Below are 24,964 nucleotides of genomic sequence, written 5' to 3'. Positions count from 1 at the left end.
TAAATTATTTTGTCGTCCTGTATTAAATATGGTAAACTATCATGTTGTAAATTTTGCATTTACCTCCACCTAGTAAATTCAAAATTTACAACATGAAAATGGTGTACATTTCGATTTGTTGGTATGAGCTCTCTAAAGGTCTAGATAGCTTTGTTAAAGAGATCGGTGTATTTCTAGCCACCATTTTCTTGCTTCATGTTCGTGTATTTTTTTTATAATTAGATTATACTACTATTAAAGTCAAAATAGGGGAGTTGACATTGTACTTATTTTTAGCTGAAGCTACACACCAGTACTACTTAAAACTAATTAAAAATACTTTCAAATTAAGAAAAAGCAAAACAAAAATCAATAGTATATACAAATAACACAATATTCTAAAAAAAAAAAAATAAATAAAGCAGTAAGTGAATTGAGTAGTTTTAGTTTTATATAAGAATACTAGAAACAAAGAATATACATGTAGTTTATTTCTTCATAAAGATCCACTTCAACAACAAGCCAAGTTAAAATAATACTGTATTAGGGTTTTTTTTAAAGTACTGTGTTTATTTTACTTTCTGACAACAAAACGCCTTACATGTAGGTCAAAAAGAAGAGTTACTTTTCTACTGACGACAGTTGAGATTGTCGACATGAGCGATGTCGACAGATTGAGATTCGGCGATGACGTTACCGTCAGAGTCCGTACAATGACAGACGTCACCAACACATCGGTAATTCTGGTAACTTCCATCACTGGTGCAGTAAAATAGGCGACCAATCAAACCAGAATCCATGTACTCTTTCTGGTCACGTGCACACTCTAAAATAACCAATCAACTCAAAGATTAAGGGATATACAGCAGATTGCCCAAACATAGTCAAACTTTTAAAGCGTCATACTCACGACAAGTCATGTGCTGAGCCTCCCAGATGTGAGCACTGTATCCATCAATCTCTTTGCCTTCCTTAGTTACGCAGTAGCATCTACAACCAGAAATTGTTTCATTTCAATGGTATGAGACGAGATGATAATATTACATGTATAAAAGACAACGTTACAGCTCTGTTCCAATCATGCCAATACTAGTACCACGCAGCTCTGTAAATGTTGCCTACCCTGAGCCTTGGCACTGTTTAGGCTGGTAGTAACCATCAGCATCACATAGAGGTTTGTGGGCACCCAAAAGTGGTTGTCCGTTCTGGGTGGCGGTAAAAGTAGACAGTTCCTGGGCGCATGGGTTCAGAGCTAAGAATAGACGAAGAAGAATTAAAACGTATCAAAAACATGTTTACAATTCTGACATAATTTTTTTAAATGATTTACTACAGTTGGTGTTTATTGAAGTTATTAAACCTTATGTTAAATGGGGGTAAAAATGCAATTGTGTGTCGTTCTGAAATTGTTATTTTTAAAGTGACATACCCCTTGCTTGGATATCTGAAAAAGGTAAAAATATTTATAAATAAAACCCCTCAATTTTTCAATACATTTTCCTCTATGATAAAGAATATTTGAATAGTGACGTAATGAACTACTCACTAGCAACACACTTAAATGTGTGCATGTCACAGTGCAGTCCTGGCCCACAGTGACTGGTGGAGGGGACACCAAGTAAGATGGAGCTGAAGCACGTGTCTCCTTCAGCTGTAAAAGAAATACGCTTATATAATTATACACAGATGTAAAACAAATGTGCTACACAGCTGTAATACAAATACGCTACACAGCGGTAAAACAAATACGCTACTCAGCAGGAATGATACATGTACATGTAGCATTCAGTTAGAAATGACGGTTTCTCTAACAAGATAGGAACACTTAATAATTATCTTCTTTTAAATGCGTTGGGTTTTCGAGTTTCACGCCCATATTTGGCTTTATTCTAAGTGATGCTCCATCATTCCCTCAGCTAGGATCTGTAGAGCCCACTCACTGGTTTAAAATGTACTCTGATTTGACGACCATTTAACATTTTACAGACCAGAGACCTAGAATTCTGCAGCTTTTATTCTCCCAGATTCTTCCATACATTCCTCTTATACTAGTATTTGACTGGGATTAAAGTTTACCTATATTTCCCCACCTGCATGAGGATAATTATTTGAAATGTCACGTTGAAAATTTTGAATTTACTAGGGGGAGGTAAATGCAAAATTACAACATGATAACGTTGTAAATTTTGCATTTATCTCCTAGTAAATTTAAAATTTATGTACAAACATGATAGAAAATTAACAAGAAATCTCTCACTCTCTACCATCGGCTCATACATTCACCTCTGTTATTGGCTCGCGTATATCACAGTGTTAAGCATAAGAAATAGACCGTTTGTTTTAATTCATTTTAATTAAATTCCTGCACTAATGTTTGTCTTTTAAGGTATATATTTACTGAGTAGATGTAGAACTATTAGTTTAATTTGAAATAATCCTTAGAATATCATGTTTTTTACCTTACAACTGTATGTCAAAAATCTTGACGCGAGCCCATTGCAGAGGAGATTGGAAATCTTTAAATCCTCCTTGGTAATGATCACTTTTTATTGATTGACCAGAATTACCGACTGTGTATTTCTCTGCGTTTCTAATCCGTAAACGGGTTGTCACTTGTGTGCTACATGACTGTGGCCGACATCTGTTGCCATTAATTAATAACCAAAAACTCGATTATTTCCCACCTTACATGTGTAATTCCATCTATATAAGCTACAGATCTGCAGATACATGTACATCTATATAAGCTACAGATCTGAACTACATGTACATCTATATAAGCTACAGATCTGAACTGCATGTACATCTATATAAGCTACAGATCTGCAGATACATGTACATCTATATAAGCTACAGATCTGCAGATACATGTACACATATACATGTGTCTGATGACTCGTATTTTTCAAGTGTTTGACAATTAAAAAAAGACCATGAATAATATGAATTTATAGGTAAAAGAAATTATTTCATCGGTCAAAGAATCCATCACTCCGTATATGAGTCATATGACATCAGTATCTTTACATATATACAATGTCATGTATATTTTTCCATGGTTACAGGGGTGTGACCAACGTAAAGAAGGGTTAAAAAGCAAACAAGAAAATCCCCCCGGTGCAGCTTACCATGTACATGTATACTGTATTGTGTATAGGAAACTGACCTCAAGTAGTTGGATTGAATGTGGACCAACCTATATTCAGCACTTTGGGATGATATACATGTAGCAGACCACTTACGGAACTAAAACCACTTTCTTTGGTTCTACATAAAACATGTACTTATATATTCTTTTTTACTATTCTAGATCGCATCAAAGAAGCACCGCCCTTCATAGTTCGGTATCACCAACTTTGCTCATGAGGAGAAATGTCAAATAGACACTTTACCAGCTATCTAATCCCATTTTCTTTTGGCTAAAATGCTTGCTACAAAGCTACTTGGAAAAAAATTGCTCACGTCAAAGTGAATATCATCAATTTCTGTCCACGTTACGTTTCTGTAACTTGCATGTAGAATCATTGATTTCGATTCTTATGTTGGTCTTATCAAAGATTTTACAATACGGTTTGTGAGATAAAACACAGGTATAATGTCAATTACCTGTTGACGACCTACCTAAGTATTAATGATAGGGATAGGTAAATTCCTATACAGGTACACAAAGAAATGAATTATTTAATCGTTAGGAAATTCTCGTCTTACATTTGGAAAATATGGTCTTTAGTGTACGGTTTAAGTTCAATAATTCAACTGTTACTAGTAGTTAAATTCTTAATTTTAACAGTTAAAATTGTTTCTTATAATAATAAAAAAAAAAGTCAAATTTTGTCCAAGTTTTCTTTTGAAATTCGTTCATAAAATATTTCCAAACAAGTTAAGATTTCTTTAAACATGTTAAACAACAATAAATAAATTAATAATACATATTTAATAAGATATTACCAAGATAATTCTCGCAGGAGTCGCAGCATCCACAGTATCCGCCATTTTGTTTTATGACGCCATTGCAGTTCTCCGCTGTAACAGCTGCGCATCTGACGGTAGCACAGGCGTTTGGTAGACACACAAAGGCCTGGGTACTGCAAATCACAGAAAACAACAACAAAAATACCTTCATTTCAAAAGCTTTTGTAAAAATAACCGCAGTCTTTCTTAAAACTGTCTTTATAGCGAACAAGGCCGAGTCTTATCTTCCAAAATTTCCAGTTTGTTGGCAGGTGACTCTGGTAATCTTTGAAAGATAGGGGATATGTGTGCACACGGTCACGGCTTTAATGTATTTATGTGGCCATATTTCTCAATGTTTCATGAGAATTATGTAATTTCTTGATGCGATTAATTTGAAAGATTAAATTATTATATATATAAATTGTAAAACCACCATAAATATATAAATGTACAAGTTATTAACAGCTGCCTTATGTGGAGAACATTCATTATATGTTGATACTTCAACATTATATGCGGATACTTCAACATTATATGCTGATCCTTTAACATTATATGCTGATACTTCAACATTATATGCTGATACTTTAACATTATATGCTGATACTTCAACATTATATGCTGATACTTTAACATTATATGCTGATACTTCAACATTATATGCTGATACTTTAACATTATATGCTGATACTTTAACATTATATGCTGATAGTTTGTCATTATATGCTGATACTTTAACATTATATGCTGATACTTTGTCATTATATGCTGATACTTTAACATTATATGCTGATACTTCAACATTATATGCTGATACTTTAACGTTATATGCTGATACTTTGTCATTATATGCTGATACTTTGTCATTATATGCTGATACTTTAAGGTTTTGCCAAATGTCAACATGTCCAAAAATTTATTTTTACAATAGCTCCAAAACTATGTGGTTTATAAAGTTAAAACTTTTACAGTTTATAAATATATCATTGATTAACAGATAGAAATTATCACTTGATAACAAATACTTAACAAAAATATTTATCGAGAAAAATTCTTTTTAAAAAATGCATATATTTTTTTTAAAAATACACCTTATTAATTCCGTACTTTTAGTGAAAGCTATCATTGCAGAAACAATATATGTTTATCAATGAAGGGCAAGTTGGACTTCGATAGCCTCTGGAAAGTTGTTTTCCCTGTTTATTTTGTCCAAATGTTAAGATTTGAAACCGAAAGTACATTGCAAATGGCGGATTTTATAGGGGTCTTCTCTTTAAACATGTCATGCTTTCAATAACAGCCTTTCAGAGACCATTCATGTCCAACTTGCCCTCCATTGATAAACATATATTATTTCTGCAATGATGGTTTTCACTAAAAGTACAGAATTAAGCAGGTGCATTTTTTTTTTTTAAAAATATGCAAATTTTTTGAAATTTATTTCTCAAAAAATATATTTTTTTAAATATTTGTTTTAAAGTGATACTTTCTATCTGTTAATCAATGATATATTTATAAACTGTAAAAGTTTTAACCTTATATCTCACATAGTTTTGGAGGTATTGTAAAAATAAATTTTTGGACATCTTGACCTTTGACAAAAGCTTAACATTATATCCTGATACTTCACTATACGGTGCTTTAAAAAATAAGTTAAACATCGGGATCGTCATTCTTTGACAAGAGAAAAAAATCTAAAAAAAAAAAAAATGTTTTCAATTGCATGGTTTTAGTATATAAATATGTACATGTATTGGTGTATATATACATATATGTACATGTATTGGCAAATGGATGGGGCGAAAGGGGGAAGGGGCACATGTAAGCAGTCTTGAAATTACTGGTTTATTTGGAAAGGGGTAGAGAGTAAATATATAATAAAAAAGTGAACTGAACAAAGATAGACTTGCAAAAAGCGCGTGTACCGCGGGAAATTATAGATATTTTGGAAATTCGGGAACTCTTCATGGTGATAAAATTTGGCTGTTTTTTTTTAATCAATGATGGTACAGGACATCCAAACAGAATAATACACTTTACACTCAAGCTCACTAAAATGGTGCAAATGATGTCGCTGGGGGTTAAGCGTAAAAAAAATAATGAAATGTCAAAGAAAATACTTTTTGAATGAATGCATGAATATGTAACCTTTAAGGCAAAAATACAAAAATGAAGTGAACAAATCATATTGAGATATTTTATTTGGCCTATAGTGATTTTTTGAAACGTACGTTACTGTCGCCAACATCGAATAATTACACTTAAATGGCTATTTTTTGTAAAAATAACAGTTGAATCTTAAATTAGATAGCATATGTCTTCAAAACATTTATTTGTAAAATGCTTTTAATAAATTATTGAGCCTAATCACAAATATATTACCAAACTTTGATTTGATATCCCCATGTCGCCAGAAACAAAATAAAAACGGACTGTGACATTAAATATAGTATAAGTATTCGGTATTGTATGCCTGTAAGATTGGAATACGTTTTATTTTGAAGGAAACTTCTTGAAAATTAAAAATAAATGGTACAAAGCCTTGCATATGTTACCAATACTTTGAAATTACATTCTATCTTCCTATTTTACATGCGTATGGATAGGCATGAAACATTCGTTGTATTAGTTTAATAGATGAAATAGAATGATATCATAGTTAAACATGTGATACTTTTTCTTCTATCCAACAACTGTATTCCATGCTCCAACCATGATTTAACAATGTCTTATTGTTAGCTTACTATTTAAGAGAAAATGATTAAATGAAACAACCGTTACCGAAACATTCGTTACCAAACCTCTTAAAAAAGAATGATTTATGAGTTCAAACATCTTCTGCACATATACGTGGTCAAATATTTTGCGCCAGTATTCAAATTTTGACATCTGGAGTACGGTACTGCCTTTGTATGATTTTTTTTCTAAAGTCTAGACAGTGTTGGTGAGTTTGTTTTCTAGAATGCAATAACAATGAATCAAATGGAATGAATTAGTATGTAGCTGTTAATATTTATATAACGACCGACAACAACTACGCAACCAGTATCAATCTACGCCTGAATGTCCTCTATTAGTCTTCAAAGGTGTTGAAACATTCGTTACCGAAGGTAACGAATGTTACAAAAATTTTAACAAATCATATATCAAAATTGCAACAATATTTACAGAATTTCTCTCATGACTAATTGATCGAATGTAAACTTTATTGATTGATTTGTATCATTTTAAGCTTAAGTTGCATAAATTTTAATATAAACTGATTCTAGAGAAGCATTATTGAACACACACATTAATTCTGAAGAAAAACGTTAATTGAAATTATTTTGAAAGTCATTTTTAGATTGAATCATATGATATTGATTAAACAAAGGCTTGGGTTTCTATTCTGAATCTACATCAGGGTTTTTTGTTTCTCTCTTATAATTTTGATACTGTTAAACTCGCATTTTATGTTAAGTAACGTACGTTTCAGCATTTTATTTTAGTTGAACTATGGCACTGACCCAAGCAGAAATAGAAGGGAAGTTTCCATTGATGGTTTAATGATTTCAAGCTAAAAGTCATCAGAAAAATTGTTATTTACATTATTTTAGGTTCTGTTAAAACGTCTATACAGACAATTTTACATATATCTCTTATCCGTTTGTACATATACAGTTCAAGGAAAATATGACACGATGATATATATGATGCAGTTCAAATTATGATTTCTTTTGACATTTTCAATACCATGGCACAAGTAGAGCAGAAATTACATCTCATAAATTGGTCCATTTTGTTGGAATTAAACTTAAAAACAGTAAATATTACTTCTCATGAAACATTCGTTACATACGAACGTTGTTGCAATTGAAAGTGTAAATAAGAACAAGATCACAATTCATGAACAACATTTTATTTAACGTTTCTATAAATGGATCCTCTTTTCATTTAGAACCCCCATTTGCGCTGGACAGTTTCGATTTTTCTTGAGGCATATTTGAAATATAAAATTTTAAAGATATGTCAAATTCATTTGAAGAAAAAATATAATACGACAATTTGACTGCATCAATTCATAAAATACATTATGACAGTTGACCTTTTTTGTCTTATCACGAAAGTAAATAGACTGATTTACTTTTGACATTGAGGATTTATTACAATCTATATTATTTCATCCTAAAATCTTGAAGGAAAACTATAATATGATATGTAACGCTTGTTTCTCAGCAAATAATGATCAACAATATACCTTTATTTCAAATTGACGTAATTTCTTAACCAATAAACTTAACTTGAAAAATCTTTGGGAATACAAACTTGATATGTTGATCTATCCAAAAATATTATTAGTAGATGGATAATCAAAAGTCGATTTTTGAAGAAAAAATATCTTGAATTGCACCAATTTATTGAGTTTGGGTGTTTAGGGGACACATTTGATTCGTTTGGGGGTGCAATTTTTTTTTTTCCGAGTCAGATTATTTATTCAGTTTCATGTCACTACGTGAATGATAGATTATTCATTTTCTAGATGACCAGGTACAGATTATTTATTTTCACATACACTGAACAAAAAAGTCTATCCAAACTCGAAAACTCTATTTCTTTGGGGAGAAGGGTGGCCGGGTGGGGCTACCATCACGCCAAAGTCATCCCAGTGGAGGACATACTGATTTATTTTCAACATTTTCAAGGACAGATTATTAATTTCCATAATATGATAGCCCCCCTCCCCCTCTCCCCACACATATTGCATGATCGTTCCGGCCTCAGAACCACGCTTCAGCACTTAAGTTCTTGATAGCTCTGCACTTTTATATGTAATTTTCAAGTTGGAAGGAAGGGGGTTGTTGTTCAGAGATTTCATTGTTATGACATCTGCATAGTAATTTAGGCTACTAATGACTAAAAACCTTTTTCCAGAATCTAGCTGTCATTGCATTTTTAACTGGACTATTTAAGCTGGTCTATACATCTAATGCCATGCAAGCAATCATTCTGGAAAACTGTAAAATCACCGAGACTGAGCTTATGAAGTTAGTTAGTTCTAACCAACCAACCAACCAACCCCCCTCCCCAAAATTTTTTTAAAAAAATTATAAACTAAAAAACAAAAAAATTAAACATCCAAACAACTAATATAATATTTCACTAAAAATTCTTAAATTTCAACTAAAATCTACCTCATGCAGTGCATTTAAGAAATCATATTAAGATACATGTATTACTTGTATTTATTATTTTTTTGCAATAATACGTATAATTATCTAACTTGTAAGCCAGTAAAAACATTCCAGAGGCGTAGACAGGATTTCAAGATGGGGGGTGGGGGTGGGGTGATATTAATGACAACATAAACTCAAAATACTTGTGGTAAAAATGAGTATATAAGAGCAAAGGGTTTCTCAAGATTCAGGTTTTCTATATTGAATATCAAAAAATATAAGTTTTCTAAAAATTTTCTTTCTTTCATCCTCTTACTTTTTTCTTCATTTTTTTCAGGGGGGGGGGGGCACCTCTTTCACACATATATCTGTCACTGTCCTTTAGACTGCTTAAAATTACCAACTTTTTTAAAATAAACAAACTTTATACTTTTATTCATAACATTAGGTTCAAGGATCTGCTAATCTTTTATCAAAAGAATTATTACAAATGCACTGTTCAAAGCATCCTATAACACATACATATTTTAAAGGTGCTTGGACACAGATTGAAAGTTAATATTTTCTCAAATTTTCTGTAAAATTTCATGACTTATATGTTGCTATAGCATTTCATACTAAAATATAATAAAAATCTTATTTCATCTCGTAGTTATTGAAACTTCAAATTTCTGAACGCGTTTGATTGACAAATCCTTGCACTTTTACAAATTTTAATTTTATACTTAATACTTAAGAAAAGTGGCAATTTTGTTGTGTATTAATCATGTTAATGAAAAATATTAAAACTATAATCCAGAAAATTCAGAGTAGAAATGTTCGAAAGCAAAACCCACTCACAGTATTGTTAGTCTGTGCTCAGTGGTGTGCGCAGACTTTAACAATTGAACACACCCGCTGAATCATAAACATTAACAATAACAGAGCTCGTGCCACAGGCACTTGTTTCTGTAATAAATTTTTTAACCCATAGTACAATAATAACACAAGGTATCCAACTCCGAATTACACGCAGTACCCCCCTCCCTCAGAATCGCACTCTTTTACAATTTCAGAGGATATGCACTGGCAAACTGTTTTTACCTATGTTTTCTACGATAATTTATCTACACAACCATATATGGCATGCTTCTCTTAATTTTCTTTAGTCTCCGTAAACAGCGTCAAAACTCTGCTCGCCGTGTGGAAAAGTCGAATTCACCCATGAAATGGTATGTGCTAATCCCGCAGAGAGAACAAAATTAAAAAAATGAGTGGGTTTAAAAATTCAATTCCAGTGTTTAAATATTGCATAAGTAAATAGAACTTGTTTACGTCTGATTTTCCCTGAAAACATTACGATGTTTATCCAATGTAATTTTAGAAACAGATTTTTAGCCAATCAAAATCTGTGAGCGGGATTAGCACTTACCATTTCATGGTTGAATTCAACTTTTCCACACGGCGAGCAGAGTATTGACGCTGTTTACGGAGACTAAAGAAAATAAAGACAAGCATGCCATATACGGTTGTGTGGATAAATTATCGTAGAAAACATAGGTATAAACAGTTTGTCAGTGTATTTCCTCTGAAAGTGTAAATGAGTGCGATTCTGGGGGGAGGGGGTACTCCGTGTAATTCGGAGTTGGATACCTTGTGTTATTATTATGCTATGGGTTAAAAATTTATTACCGAAACAAGTGCCTGTGGCTCGTGCCCTGTTTACAAAAACAGTTTACGTTTCACGGGTGTATTCAATTTGTTAAACTCTGTACACAACACTGAGCACGGGCTGTCGATATTAGTGAGGGGGTTTGCTTTCGCACATTGAAAGTGCAAGGATGTGTAAATCAAACGCGTCCAGGAATTCGTAGTTCCAATAATTTCCAGATAAAATAAGTTTTTAATTATATTTTCGTGTGAAATGCTATTGCAATATATAAGACGTGATATTATACAGAAAATTTGAGAAAATATTAACTTCAAATCTGTGTCTAAGCACCTTTAAGATACAACGTTAGTTTTCCGTGAAATGATGAATGTGAACAACGATCGAAAAGTCTATATCCACTTGAACCTTAAAAATATTCCATCTGATTTGATGGAATTGTCTAAGATCGTATTCTCATACGGTCTGTTACATGCGTTTTGGACGATTTTGGTATCACGATCCCGATATTTAACCTATTTTTAAAGCACCATAATAGTGAAGTATCATAGTATCAGCATATAATGTTGAAGTATCAGCATATAATGACAAAGTATCAGCGTATAATGTTAAAGGATCAGCATATAATGTTGAAGTATCAGCATATAATGTTGAAGTATCAGCATATAATGTTGAAGTATCAGTATATAATGAATGTTCTCCACATAAGGCAGCTGAGGCGTTCCATATATACTGATAGGCAAAATTTATTGTAGTTCGTACGTGACATGATAATAAAATGTCACATATGATATCCAAGCAAATTAACCATGCATTTAATTCAGTTTAAATTGATGTTCTATTAGCATACAGATTAATTATAGCTAGGCTATAAATGTAACAGATTTAAAATCTGTCAAGCAGCAATGTCCATGGGTAGACATTTTTACTTCTGTAAGCACTTTTTCATGCACTCACTCAGTGACATTTAATTTACATTTTTGGTAATGTTTTCTATATAAGCTCCCTGCTAAAACCAACAAATATGTTTCAACCAAGTCCCCGAACTTAACACTTTGGATTCATTACTAATTAATGCAACATATATCGTCAATAACTTGGATATACATGTACATGCATGGCTGCAGAACAAGCTCCAGACAGCTCAGTATTACGTTACGCTACAACTCCATTATTCGTAGGGAATGTGACACTGTATGGGGTATGGGCTGCAGAATTATAGCTCTCTGGTTGAGAAAATTCGGACAGAAAAACCAAAGTTTGGTTTATCTGTCCGAATTTTCTCAACCAGAGAGCTACAGTTCTGCAGCTAGATATACAATATGCACTTGAACCTAGACTAGATATGTTACTACCACGATGACTATATGGTTACATATGCACTGAGGTGAAATTAATTATGACGAAAATATTCATTTCATACTGTACTATACTACATATATTGTAGGAAGGAATTTCAGTTTGGGGGGCACAACCATATATATTTTCAGTTGGGGGCACTATCAACTTTCAAAAATCCACCCCCCCCCCCCGTTCCTACGGCCATGCATTTATTGAGGCTAATATTATTGCTTTTGCAAATTAACAATGGAGAGGAGATACATGTAACTACTGGGGAATGAGCCTACTGGAAAACATTCAATCCCATCACTCATCTAGCTGGCAATGAATTAAGGATTCTTATAGTACCATCTGACACTCAGTCATTTTTATAAAATTTTCCGCCAAAATGGAAACTAATTGCAACAGTTTTGATCGAAACACATTATATCTATATGGATCTAGAAAAAAAAATACAGAAAAGTTCAGGAAAATCCATACATTATTGAGGTCATTATTGAGATGTATTTTATTCAATTTGAGAAACTGGAAGAAACAATTAAATGAAAAATGTAAAATAAAAAAAAGACAATATATCAATTCCAAATAAATAAGAAATTAATATAAAGCTTAATTTAGAAACTGAAACAAGTCTTCTGTATAATCATTTATATCACGCTATTACCTTGATTTCAAAGCGTCAAACTCCAGTATTTAAAAGCACTCAATCATAAATAAGAAAACACTGAAATTTCTGTAACTTGACAAACCTCTTTGGCTGCCAGTAAATATAATATCACATTTCTTCCTTATTTTCTTCTCTTTTAAATTACATGTCTTTGGATACTCTTCACTTTATAATTGCACTTATTATATTATATTAACGTATCTCGAATGAAAACGAAGGGATACATATAATTGTTTTCAATACTTTGTTTCCATGGTCACATATCTAATTGTTCTAGTTATTTTATCATTTCAAACTATAGACATCAAGTTTACAGCTTTTGGACAGTTATTTTTTTTTTTACATTGCTACTAAATTAGTGATAGAACTCTGAACATGTTCAACTAGAGCATGAAAAGCATAAACTGAGAACAGACTTTTAAAAGTCAAAATTTCAAATCATATAAATTTTGAAATAATTTTGATAATGGACAAATTTTAAATAATATTGCAGGTTTTTTAACACGTGTGCAATAAAAAAAATTAAGATTCTGATTATCAAAATTTAGACTTAAGTCCATTCTCAGTTTATGGTCTTGGGGCCAGCGTTTAATTACCGAGACCTGGAGAGTTAGAGTAGTCAATCCGGTCAAACCTGACATGTGATGGAAACATTAACTTCTATTTCCTTTTACCTATACTTTTTAAATTGTTTTAGTATATTTGAAAAAAAAAATCAAATCCAGTTTTAAAACCCTTACAAAGTCCCAGCTTTTAATGTACGCAGTACTTCAACATTTTACATGTCCTAGTACACATGTACATACACTGTCAGTAGGCTACTATACTTAGTATACCTAAATACATTAAACATAATTCTTCTTTGTACACGTATTAGTTTTTGATTTCTATGAACGATTTTGACAAGGCTATTTAAAATAGAATGTAAGATGATTTACTTAGATTATAATGAGTAAAATTTTAGCGATAAAGAAGGGGTGGAAGGAGCGAAGCGGCCCAGTCCTATGAGGCGCCGTTTTAATATTTTTAAGGTATTTTCTGATATCAAAAAATGATTTTTTGATATCAGAAATTCGAATTTTTGATATCAAAAAATCATTTTCTGTTATCAGAAAATATATTTTTTGATATCAAAAAATAAGCGAGATTTTTTGATATCAAAAATTCGAATTTTTGATATCAGAAAATCATTTTTTGATATCAAAAATTCGAATTTCTGATATCAAAAAATCATTTTGTGATATCAGAAATTCAACTGGATTTTTTGATATCACAAAATCAATTTTTTGATATCAGAAATTCAACAAATATAAGTGTTTAGGCTCATACAGATAATCTATTCTCCCCAAGATTGTTTTCACAGAAGTAGGGTTCCCCTGTGTTTGGGTTTTGTACTATTTTCTATAGAATTAGTGGAAAGGCGAACTTGTATATGTTACAAAATGAGGGTTACAAGTGTTTATGATGTAAAGAGAACTTACTGAATGCATAAAGTGTTAATTACTCTATTCATTTCTACTGTCATTTCCTACGAATCTCTTGTCTTTACAACTCAAGGGGGGCTTCAAGACTTATTTGGAATTCTGACATTTCAAACTTATCAGCATTGTAAATGCATGTATCAATTTACGTATATTCATTTATTTCCCTGCATTAATCTATACAAAAAGTTTATTAAGAAAACACAACGCTTTAGGCTAGACAATAAACTATGAAGTGATAACACTAATCACAGTAAACATTACATACAATGTTGCAGCGGGATCGGTATTCAGGATAACACTAATACGAGTAAACTAATCGTTGATACGGAATAAGGGAGCATTCATTAATGTAAGTTCTATTTATTTCACTCATATTTTCTGATATCAAAAAATCGATTTTTTGATATCAAAAATTTGAAAGCATTTTTTGATATCAGAAATTTATTTTCTGATATCAAAAAATCGATTTTCTGATATCAGAAATTGATTTTTTGATATCAAGAATTCGATTTTCTGATATCAGAAAATCTACATTAATTTCTGATATCAAAAATTTGATTTCCTGATATCAGAAAATCATTTTGATATAAAAAAAAATCGAATTTTTGATATCAGAAAATCATTTTCTGTTATCAAAAATTCAAATTCTTGATATCAAGAATTGTTTTTTGATATCAAGAATTATTTTTTGATATCAAGAATTCGAATTATTGATATCAAGAATTCTTTTTTTGATATCAAAAAATACCTCAAAAATATAGAAATGGCGCCCCATACAGTCCTTCCTAACGTCTAAGGACCCTCTGCTAAGAGAGATAACTGCCGATCAATATTATTTCATCAGGGCATGATCTTTATTTAGTCAATTACTTGTTCAATTGTAATATTCTTACATGGTAAACATACCCTCAAGTCAAACTGTTAAAGGTCACCACAGGCCCGTAGAACGCCCGGGGGGGGGGGGCAGGGGGCGGCACCCCACTTTTTTCCTGAATATAGTATTTTGCTATAGAAATCATAATTTTTTTTAAAAACACTTTTTGTTGCTGTAAGGTCAAGCACTGGCAAATTCCAGATTTGGACAGTTCATTTTTTTTGTCTTGTCCGATTTTTCCGAGAGTTGTCCCCCTCCCCCATTTTTGAAACCGTTGCTACAGGCCTTATTCTTTTTCTTCCGTTAATGTGTCTGGCTCCAATGTTGGGCACTTTCGCACATAATCATGCTGAGGAAGGCCCCGTTAAAATCTGGATAAAATCATCAATATTTCTAAAATGAGTAGGAGCTGATTCGGGACTTGAATGCCTCGAGTGAAATCAGCTGTGGCCATGGATGCTAGTCATGAATTCCGGCTTGGAAGAAGGAGTCCTGGTAGCATTTGAGGTGGCAGAATGGTTGTAAAAACCACAAAGCATGTCCTCTGGTGTAGTTGCCTGTTTGTTGTAAATGACTAGATGTAATGTTTATGAGGTCATTCACAATCCTGTACATCATGCTGTTATCCGCCTGGACTGCAGGGAATCAAGATTGAGTTTGTGGAGCATAGATGTAACACTGCTGCTGTAATCGCCCATGATGTATCGTGCAGCCCTTAGTTGTACCGCTTCTATCTTATTAATATGGGTCTTGTAACTCTTGTTGGTATGATCCCATACGGTGGAAGCGTATTCGATCTGAGGTCTCACTATGGTCTTATAACTGGTTGCCTTAATGGACCGTGGGCAGCCAGAAAGGTTATGGCTCAAGAAAGCAATGGTGTTGTTGGTTTTTCTTGTGATGTTATTTACACATGTATGTGGTCCCCAGCTGTGCTTGTTATCGATGGTAACGCCCAGTACTTTGCTTTGGTGGTGATCTGCAAAGTTTGGCCATGGATGGAATAATTGGCCTCAATTATACGTCTCTTGTTGGAGATGCGTATAACTTCACACTTTTCTGAACTGAAGCTCATCATCCTGTCAGACCCCCATACTTGTTGCTTGTTCAAGTCTTGCTGAAGAGTGGTTGAGTACTCGTCATTGATAATCTTTTGGTAAAACATGCAATCGTCTGCAAAAAGTTTGCCCACAGGATGGTAAGTCATTGATGTAAACCAGAAACAACAGTGGGCCAAGCACTGGGCCCTGGGGTACTCCAGATGTTACAGGAGCAGCTGATGACATCTCCCCATCAACAACTACTTGCTGGCATCTATCAGCAAGAAAGCCTCCAATCCAGTCCAGTGGCTGTCCTCTCACACCATAGTGCTCGAGTTTGATGGCTAATCGATGGTGGGTAACGTTGTCGAAGGCTTTGCTAAAGCAACACTGCATCCACCTGTTGGTGTTGGTCAAGACTGCTCGCTAGATCAGGATTGTTGTAACTAGTTGACTTTCACATTATCGTCTCTTTCTAATGCCATGCTGCTGGTCAGAGAGAATGTTATTTCTCTCGAGATGATTCATGACATGTCTATGAATTATATGCTCCAAGGTCTTACAGCATACAGAAGTAAGAGACACTGGGCGATAGTTAGATGCCATAGATTTAACTCCTTTCTAAAATAATGGTGTGACATATGCTGTTTTCCAATCATCTGGGACTTTCCCTTGTCTAATAATCATGCTTGGAATATGATGGTAAGTATAGGAGACGCTGATGATGTCATTGTTTTCAAAAATCTTGCTGAGATGTTGTCCGGTCCATTAGCCTTGTTAGGGTTGAGGTTATACAAAAGTTTGAGGACACTTTTTTTCTGTGACGTTGATGCTATTTACCGCTTAGTAGGTTGTTTGATCAAGGTCCGGTAGGTTAAGTAACTCTGTATGGAAGACAGTTGAAAACTGCTGATTCAAGATCTCTGCTTTAGCCTTTGGACTGGGATGAAATAAAACCTCGCTCCGCAAAGGGGAGACACCTGAACTGTCACAGCGCTTACTCTTGATGAACGAGTATAGCGTTTTGTTCGTTGAGCCCTCCTCTCCTAACATTGTTGATGTATTTGAGGTACGACTTTCTACACTCTTTCCTGTTAATACTCTGGGCCTCACGATATTTCCTCCAATCATTCTGGGTGTTTGTTATGCAGGGCCTTTCTATGTGCACGTCGTATCCTTCTACTGAGTCTCCGGATGTTTCGATCACACCAAGGGTGATTGAAACGGCTTGCAAAGAACTTTGATGGTACGTGTGTTAATGGAATGAGTGCAGATGTTTTTGAAGTCATTCCACATCCCTTACCAAACTGTTATGTTTGCTGCAGGTCTACAGCAAGTCTGCTGCAAGTTTGCAGCAAACAAAATTGTTTGCAGGAATAAAATTTCTTGTTCGTAGATGATTGCCGCTAGCTGCGATCTTGCGGCAAACATTACAGCAATTGCTGCAAGCTTGCAGCAAATTCGCAGCAACTCAACATGTTTGCAGGAACATTGCAAAAAACATACACTCCAATCTGTTGTTCGCAAAAACAAATTGAATGTTTGCAGGAAGTTTGCAAGAACAGTAAACAAGTCAAATCAGCCAATGAAATGCAGGTTGTACTGGGGTCAATACAGAATTCGCCATTTTGAACTGTTTGAATTGAAGTTGTAGATGTTTCAGTATTTTGTTAGGAATATGTATTAGTTGAATGATTACAAAAGCATATTTCTGGACTTAGGTGTACATTGGCATACAAACATCTGATTGGTAAGATCTAGTTTTGTTTTATTTTAATATGAAACAATTATCTCTTTAAAGCATGACTTGTTAAAGTAACTGATGTTCTTGCTAAGAGTATCTAAATCTATTATTGAATTTCAATCTTTATTTTCATATCACATTTGTATGTTTCTTTAATGTATATATTAAAGGTTCCAAATCAATTTTTATAAATGTTTATATGTTTTCAAATAAATTGGTATTAACTGTAAAATTTTATTTGTATGTATAATAAGACATGAACAAAGGTTCTTAATTTTCTGTACATGTCAGAAAAAAAATTATAATACATTTTTATTAAGAATAGTATGGGAACCTTGTCTAGGAAAATAAAGAGAGACTACCAACATTTCAGAAACTTGCATCATTCCAGACACATGTGGTAGATTTTCTCTATAATTAACAGATTAAGGTCAGGACAAAGGCTTTCTGTGAACTTGCTGCTTGTACGCAGGAATGTGCCTAAAACAATAACTTGTTTGGTGAATTGTTGGTAAAATGTTGCTGGAATTTTGCCAGATTGTCTGCCAAATCAGAACTGATAGCTTTGGTGTCTGCTTTGGACCAAAGATATGTGAGTCTCTTCGGTGGGCGACGTCGTTGTGGTGTTGTGGTGATGTTGTGTTGATGTCTATTAATACTACATGTATGTCAGGATCACTAAGTCCTGGAATTGGTCTTGCTTTATTGAGAAGGGATGGTCTATTTGTTGCAAAGATATTGTTACCACGCGTTGGGGAGTCGATGACTTGCTGACATCCGAGGTCGCTAAAGGTGTCTATAAATTGTTGACTGATAGTAGATGGATAGCTATGTCTCTCATTTGAATCACATGCCCAGCATCGGGAAGATTTGCGTCCTCGCCAATCCATAGTGTGTGATCCAGATGATAACGATGTAACTCATTTAGGGTGATGCACATTTTGTTTGCGTAGCCTGCACCACATACATAGACTTGTATATTTTCTTTTACTAATATATTTGATAATTGTTTATTGTTTTCGACCCAGTTTATTTCTATTACAAAATAGAACATTTCTATCTCTATATAAAAATGTTAGAAGTAACATTATTTACCGTGTACTATATGTATATGGAATATGGAGAATTTTTATTATATGTTTATATGTACATGTATATGGAATATGGAGAATTTTTATTATAAGTGTATTTTTTCTTTAAAAAAAAAACTTGCCGATGGACACTTTTTTTTACAAGCATATATAGATAAAAAAGTGATATTCTGGTTTCTGACATGACTTTAGTATGTATGACACTAAATATTATTATTATCTATATCTCATGTTTTTAATTTAATGCTGTGCTAATAAATTATTGCTCTTTCTATTCACTGTGTCAAATTTTTCTTCATAACATGAAAAACGGCCAGACTCAAAACTTTTTTTTAACCTCTACTCCAGGAAACAAGTATTTTTAAATATTCATTCCAAAGTTTTATCATATGATTGCATGGTTAGACATAAAATCAATTTTTGGAAAAAGTAAGCCTCGCTTTTCCATTTAAAACGAATGTTTTTGTTGTTGATAATCATCAATGTTGACCGGTGTCGCATAATTTACGTTCCGGGTAACTTAGCGTTCCGGCCGAAACGCTAAATACTTATAATATTGGTTCCGGGCTATAATAAACGTTCCGGCCCGCGTAAGTTTGGTTCCGGCCATAATAAACGTTCCGGGCATCCAAGCACCCTTTTAAAAACTATTTATAATTAATATTTACAAATAATTTGGATTTTTTTCTTTCTCTTAACGGGTTATACGATGCAGCAGGATTTAAACTTATATCGATTTAGAAGAAGTCCCAATATACGCTCTTAATACATGTACATGTACCAATACTATAATCCATGGAATTATACGTAATTATGTTGTTTCTTTGTAAACAAAAGAACACAAAGGTGTGAAACTTGTTTACATTGATATACCTCGTCATGTTGTTTTATGACTCCCTTCTATCGATACAATATGCAGTCATGCGAATCGCTGTGTCATTTCCACAATTTTAAATGAGTTCTAGGCAAAGGGCACCCTGATCAGCTGGTAATGCTAATAGATGAATTATATTTACGATTAAAAAAAAACATTGGATGATATTTTAATATCTTTATATATATTTTTTTTCAAATACCCATTGCGTTTTTGTAAAGCCAAGTATATAATTAAATCACAATACATGAATGAACATAATAGGAGATGTGTGGGCGAAGGACCTGCAAAGATGTGAATAGACATTAATTTCAGCGGAAAAATTATAAAGCATTTAATATGAAGAAAAACAATTTTCCTGTAATAATTCAATAAAAAATTTTGTGGATTTTTTTTCTCGGATAAAATTTATTTTTTAAACAATCAATGTAATGCCAGCAAAATATGACGAACTTTAAAATTTCTAAGTTCCCGACTCTAGCAAAGGTTTCGACGGCACAGCTAAAAACTATTGAATAAAACTCAACTCATTTTTATTTATACAGGTAAGTGCAGGTATCAGCATTTGTAATAATAACTCTGAAGAGGAAATGTAATACAGATACAGATTTGTATTTTACAATCCTGAGAAATGAATAGTATTGTTAAGTCTGCGCAAAATCCTACCCCCTACCCCCGCAGGGGGCAGAAAACTTAGCCCGACTGGCTAACGGAAGGGGCATAGATATAATTATATTTTACTTAACAATTTGTTGAATGTCCCTATGTATTTTAATTTCCGCTTCAATGTCACATTTTTCGCTATAAAACGTTCATTTTCCCCCGCTAAAATGTCGAACGCCGAGATTTATATACCATGTATTCAGAACTGTTTTGTCACCTACCTCAATTTTCAAAAGGCATATCTGAATGATATATATAAATAGACGAAAATTCAAAACAATAATTATTTGGAAAGAAGAAGAGAATACTCTGTAATTCTGTTAAAACATGTTTTCCGCTATAGAATGCAGTGGAAAATAAAAAATATCCCCCTCCCCCCGTGAAACGAAAATGCGGCGTGTAGTTTTCGTCAGTTTAAAACTGCACAGCTCCATTTCAAATTAGTCGAATTAGGCTTTCATCTTATAATCTTGATTATGAGACAGGACGACATAATAAGATACTTAGGGAGAGTGGAATGTATAGAATGTGTTAAAGTGAACATGCGTGGATCTAGAAATATTTCAAAGGGGGGAGGGGGGGGGGTGACGACCTGCATTTTGAAAAGCTTCTTTAAAAATATGTCAAGAAGTATTACTGACAGGAGTGGTGGTGTTTTTTGGGTTTTTTTTTTCATACATAGGATGACTGCATTTAACGCCTGTTTTTGGGTCTTTTTCGGTTGCTTCTGTTGCTTTTATATCTAAACCTTATTTCACTTTTGTTTGTTTATGAAAGAATCCTGTCAATTTGGAACCAAATTTAAATCTTAAAATGATTTTAGACTGTGATACAATAAAATGATTCAATGTTTTTTTATCCTTAGTGCTTTCCAAATATAGTGAATTTACACTCACCTGCCCTTGATTGAACATTAGATATGCATGAGAGGTGGAGCTAACATTGTAAATATGGGTCTTAAATTAGACTTGATAAATAACAATGACATGTTTGAAAAAAGAACGTGATCACTCTTCCAATCTCCCTCTCCATTCTGTATGGCACAAATACACTTCTGACAAAAGTTTCAAAACGAAACTAACAATATGAGCACGTCAATGTAATTAAAGCAGATTGTATATCAATGCCAGATGACTTAACGTGTTCGAACACAATGTACTAGTTAGCACAAAACATGCTACCTTACAAGTCACGTGACGGAATTTAGTATTCACAAAGTTACCCGAGGTAGGACATCACGTGGTGAATTATAATATTCAACATGTCACAATCCTTGGTTACAACACAGAGAGCGAATGTAAGAAGAAGCAGTTATTTCTCTTTTTAATCATGAGCGCATGTCCTTTTGACACATTGTTGGTATCCTAGAGAAAGTCTTGTCACAAGAAATACACCTTCAGCGGGTAATCGTGTTTTTTAACAAATGTTTCTCGACGAATCAGTTTCAACTAATTTACATACATGAAAGTATATCAGAAATTATCTTCGTAATGAAGTGAGAAAAAAAAACCATCCTAGTAACAAAAGATGTTTGAAAATACACAGCAATTGTAACCCGGAACGTTAATTATGGCCATAATTTTAGTTCCGGGCTACTTTATCTTTGTAATAAAGTGGAAAAGAAACAACCTAGTGACAAAAATATTTGCAAATACTCTCATCAATTGTAACCCGGAACGTTAATTATGACCATAATTTTGGTTCCGGGCTACTTTATCTTCGTTATCAAGTGGAAAAGAAACAACCTAGTGACAAAAATATTTGCAAATACTCTCATCAATTGTAACCCGGAACGTTAATTATGACCATAATTTTAGTTCCGGGCTACTTTATCTTTGTCATAAAGTGGAAAAGAAACAACCTAGTGACATAAATATTTGAAAATACACAGCAATTGTAACCCGGAACGTTAATTATAAACATAATTTCAGTTCCGGGCTACTTTATCTTTGTAATCAAGTGGAAAAGAAACAACCTAGTAAGAAAAATATTTGAAAATACTCTCAGCAATTGTAACCCGGAACGTTAATTATGACCATTATTTTGGTTCCGGGCTACTTTATCTTCGTTATCAAGTGGAAAAGAAACAACCTAGTGACAAAAATATTTGAAAATACTCTCAGCAATTTAACCCGGAACGTTTATTATGACCATAATTATGGTTCCGGGCTACTTTATCTTCTTTATAAAGTGGAACAGAAACAACTTAGTTACAAAAATGTTTGAAAATACTTTATTATTATCTTTTTATAAGGTGGAATACAATGAACAGGAAACAAAAATGTTTGATATTACTATCAGAGATTGTAACCTGGAATGATAATTATTTTTAATTTGCAAATGATAAAAAAAAAAATGAATTAACAATTTTACATTTTTGCAGATGCTATAATTTAAACTCCTCCATTTTTTTTGGGGGGGGGGGCTCAGATAATTAACTAACACTTTTTTTGGAGCTGTTATAACCTCCTCCTTTTTTTAAATTTGGGGGAGGGGGCTGAGATTTAAAAAAAAATGGAGGGGTGTTACATTACTGCAGCTTGCCTTCTGCCTACATGTATATATTTGAATTTTTTCTCCACAAATTTTGATATTCATTAAACATAATGGTATGTATAAAACGATAAAGTTTTAAAGTGTCATAAAAATTGTCATTTTCTTATTGTGTTTTATGTATAAAGAACACCAAGGAATAAAAGTTATTTCCTAAATATCTTAAGGGGTGTGTGGGTAGGACATACATCGAAGTTACAGAAAAGTGCATTTCAAGGCGTTTAAAACATAAAAAAAAAGTCATTTAAAATTTGCTAAAACCTTGATTTTACTAAAATATTTTATCTAATTCAGTTCACCTCACTGCTATTTTCACAATCAACATTGCTGGTCTTTACTTTTCATATTTCAACCTTGTTTTTTTTCTTCTTCCTACGGTCTTTGAAAAACAACAACAACATAATTTTCATTAATTACTTGTGTTTGTTTATTCAAAGGGAATAGACCATATCGTTATGTTTTCATGTTTGTTTCATTGCAGAATAAACCACATATTCATGAAATATCCATTGTTAATTTATCACAAAAACTACATAACTATCTTCATCAGTGAATTATGTTTTTTATGTTTGTTTATTTCTAATGGAATATAAATCATATTTCATGCCAAGTGATAATATGTACGAGGGATGGAAGCCATGTATTCGAGGTTCGACATTGTGGAATTTGCAACACTTGTAATATCATTTAAACAGAGAATGCCTCTCTGTAAATACATATACCATTTTGTATTTAATTCTTATACTTTATCAGATTATAAAATTAAAATTTACTGATCAAATTTATCTTTGACATAAGTGATTGTGCTTCTTTTTAGGCTTTTGTAATTTCAGTCTAGTTTATCTTCTACCCCCTTTACCCTGTAAATACCGGGTCTGTGGGCATTCAAGCGAGAAATTCACACCTGACATGCATATGCACTAAATAAACAAAGGGACTTAATTTGTATGCATTAAATAAACAGCCTTTCATGCGACCACATTTTATTCGATGTATATGTACCAGAAAGCGTATTTCACGATCTTTACTTGGGCTATTTATTCATTTATTTTTAAAAATGGCTGTACAAAAAGGGCATGACGAGTGTTGGTAAAATGGGTAGGCAAACCCGGGCCGGGGCAAATTAAAAACCGGGGCTGTTCGATATTTTTCGATTTTCTGTCTTAATACTTCATCAATCAAGCTGAATTTTTCAGAATATGTTTGATATAGGTTTATTTGTATTCGCTGTAAAAATTGCCTAGAAACACTCAGTAGTTTAGATTTTATCGGCGTTGCTAATTTCCAAGTTGGTAAAATGGGTAGGCAGTATCAAATCAATATTTCACGTGTATTTTGACAAATGTGACAATGAACAAGTAATCTTTTGAATTATTCCGATGTTTAACAATGTGTATTAACTAGAAATAGTTATTTCTTTACTGGGAAATGCATTTTTATGCTTAAATACACATTTTCATAAAAACCGGGACATTGAAACCGGATCCGATCAACACAAACCTGAAAATTCCGAAATAATGATATCGCTGTTCCTTGTTTCAAAGGGGGTTCTGAGGTTGTAAGCCAACACCTTTGTGGTATTGTCTAGCTCTTAACTCGTGGGTAGCAGGCCCGTAGGAAGCAATTTCTGTTTGGGGGGGGGGGGGGCACAGTCATACATTGTGGGGGCACTATCAACTACCAAAAATTTCTTGACAAGCAAAAAAAAAGAAAAAAAAAAAGGTCATCAGACGTTTTCATTGAGGGGGCACAAGCATATTGTATCTATGTTTTCCATAGTTATCTATACATCGGCAAAATAATTCGGGGGGGGGGGTGCACCCCCCCCCCCCGGTTCCTACGGCCATGGGTAGTATTTAAATAAACATAATTTCTTTATAACTTCCTCTCCCCAATGAA

The 24,964-nt window shown here is 33.2% G+C and overlaps 1 protein-coding gene across 1 annotated transcript; it reads right to left on the bottom strand.

The window, feature by feature from the left end:
• Nucleotides 1-450: 450 nt before the first annotated feature.
• Nucleotides 451-4,224, bottom strand: LOC133197006 (thyroglobulin-like). Its single transcript, XM_061332849.1, has 6 exons — nucleotides 3,928-4,224; nucleotides 1,526-1,630; nucleotides 1,409-1,423; nucleotides 1,102-1,231; nucleotides 890-969; nucleotides 451-805 (listed from the first exon to the last, which is right to left on the bottom strand). Exons 1-6 carry the CDS (start codon nucleotides 4,100-4,102, stop codon nucleotides 609-611), a joined length of 702 nt encoding a protein of 233 aa, XP_061188833.1. The 5' UTR covers nucleotides 4,103-4,224; the 3' UTR covers nucleotides 451-608.
• Nucleotides 4,225-24,964: the final 20,740 nt, after the last annotated feature.

This window comes from Saccostrea echinata, unplaced genomic scaffold (genome assembly GCF_033153115.1).
Source record: "Saccostrea echinata isolate AGI-Se365-2 ecotype Australia unplaced genomic scaffold, CSIRO_AGI_Sech_v1 ptg000001l, whole genome shotgun sequence".
In the NCBI taxonomy this organism is placed as follows: domain Eukaryota; kingdom Metazoa; phylum Mollusca; class Bivalvia; order Ostreida; family Ostreidae; genus Saccostrea; species Saccostrea echinata.
This window is presented reverse-complemented; position numbering and strand designations above follow the sequence as displayed.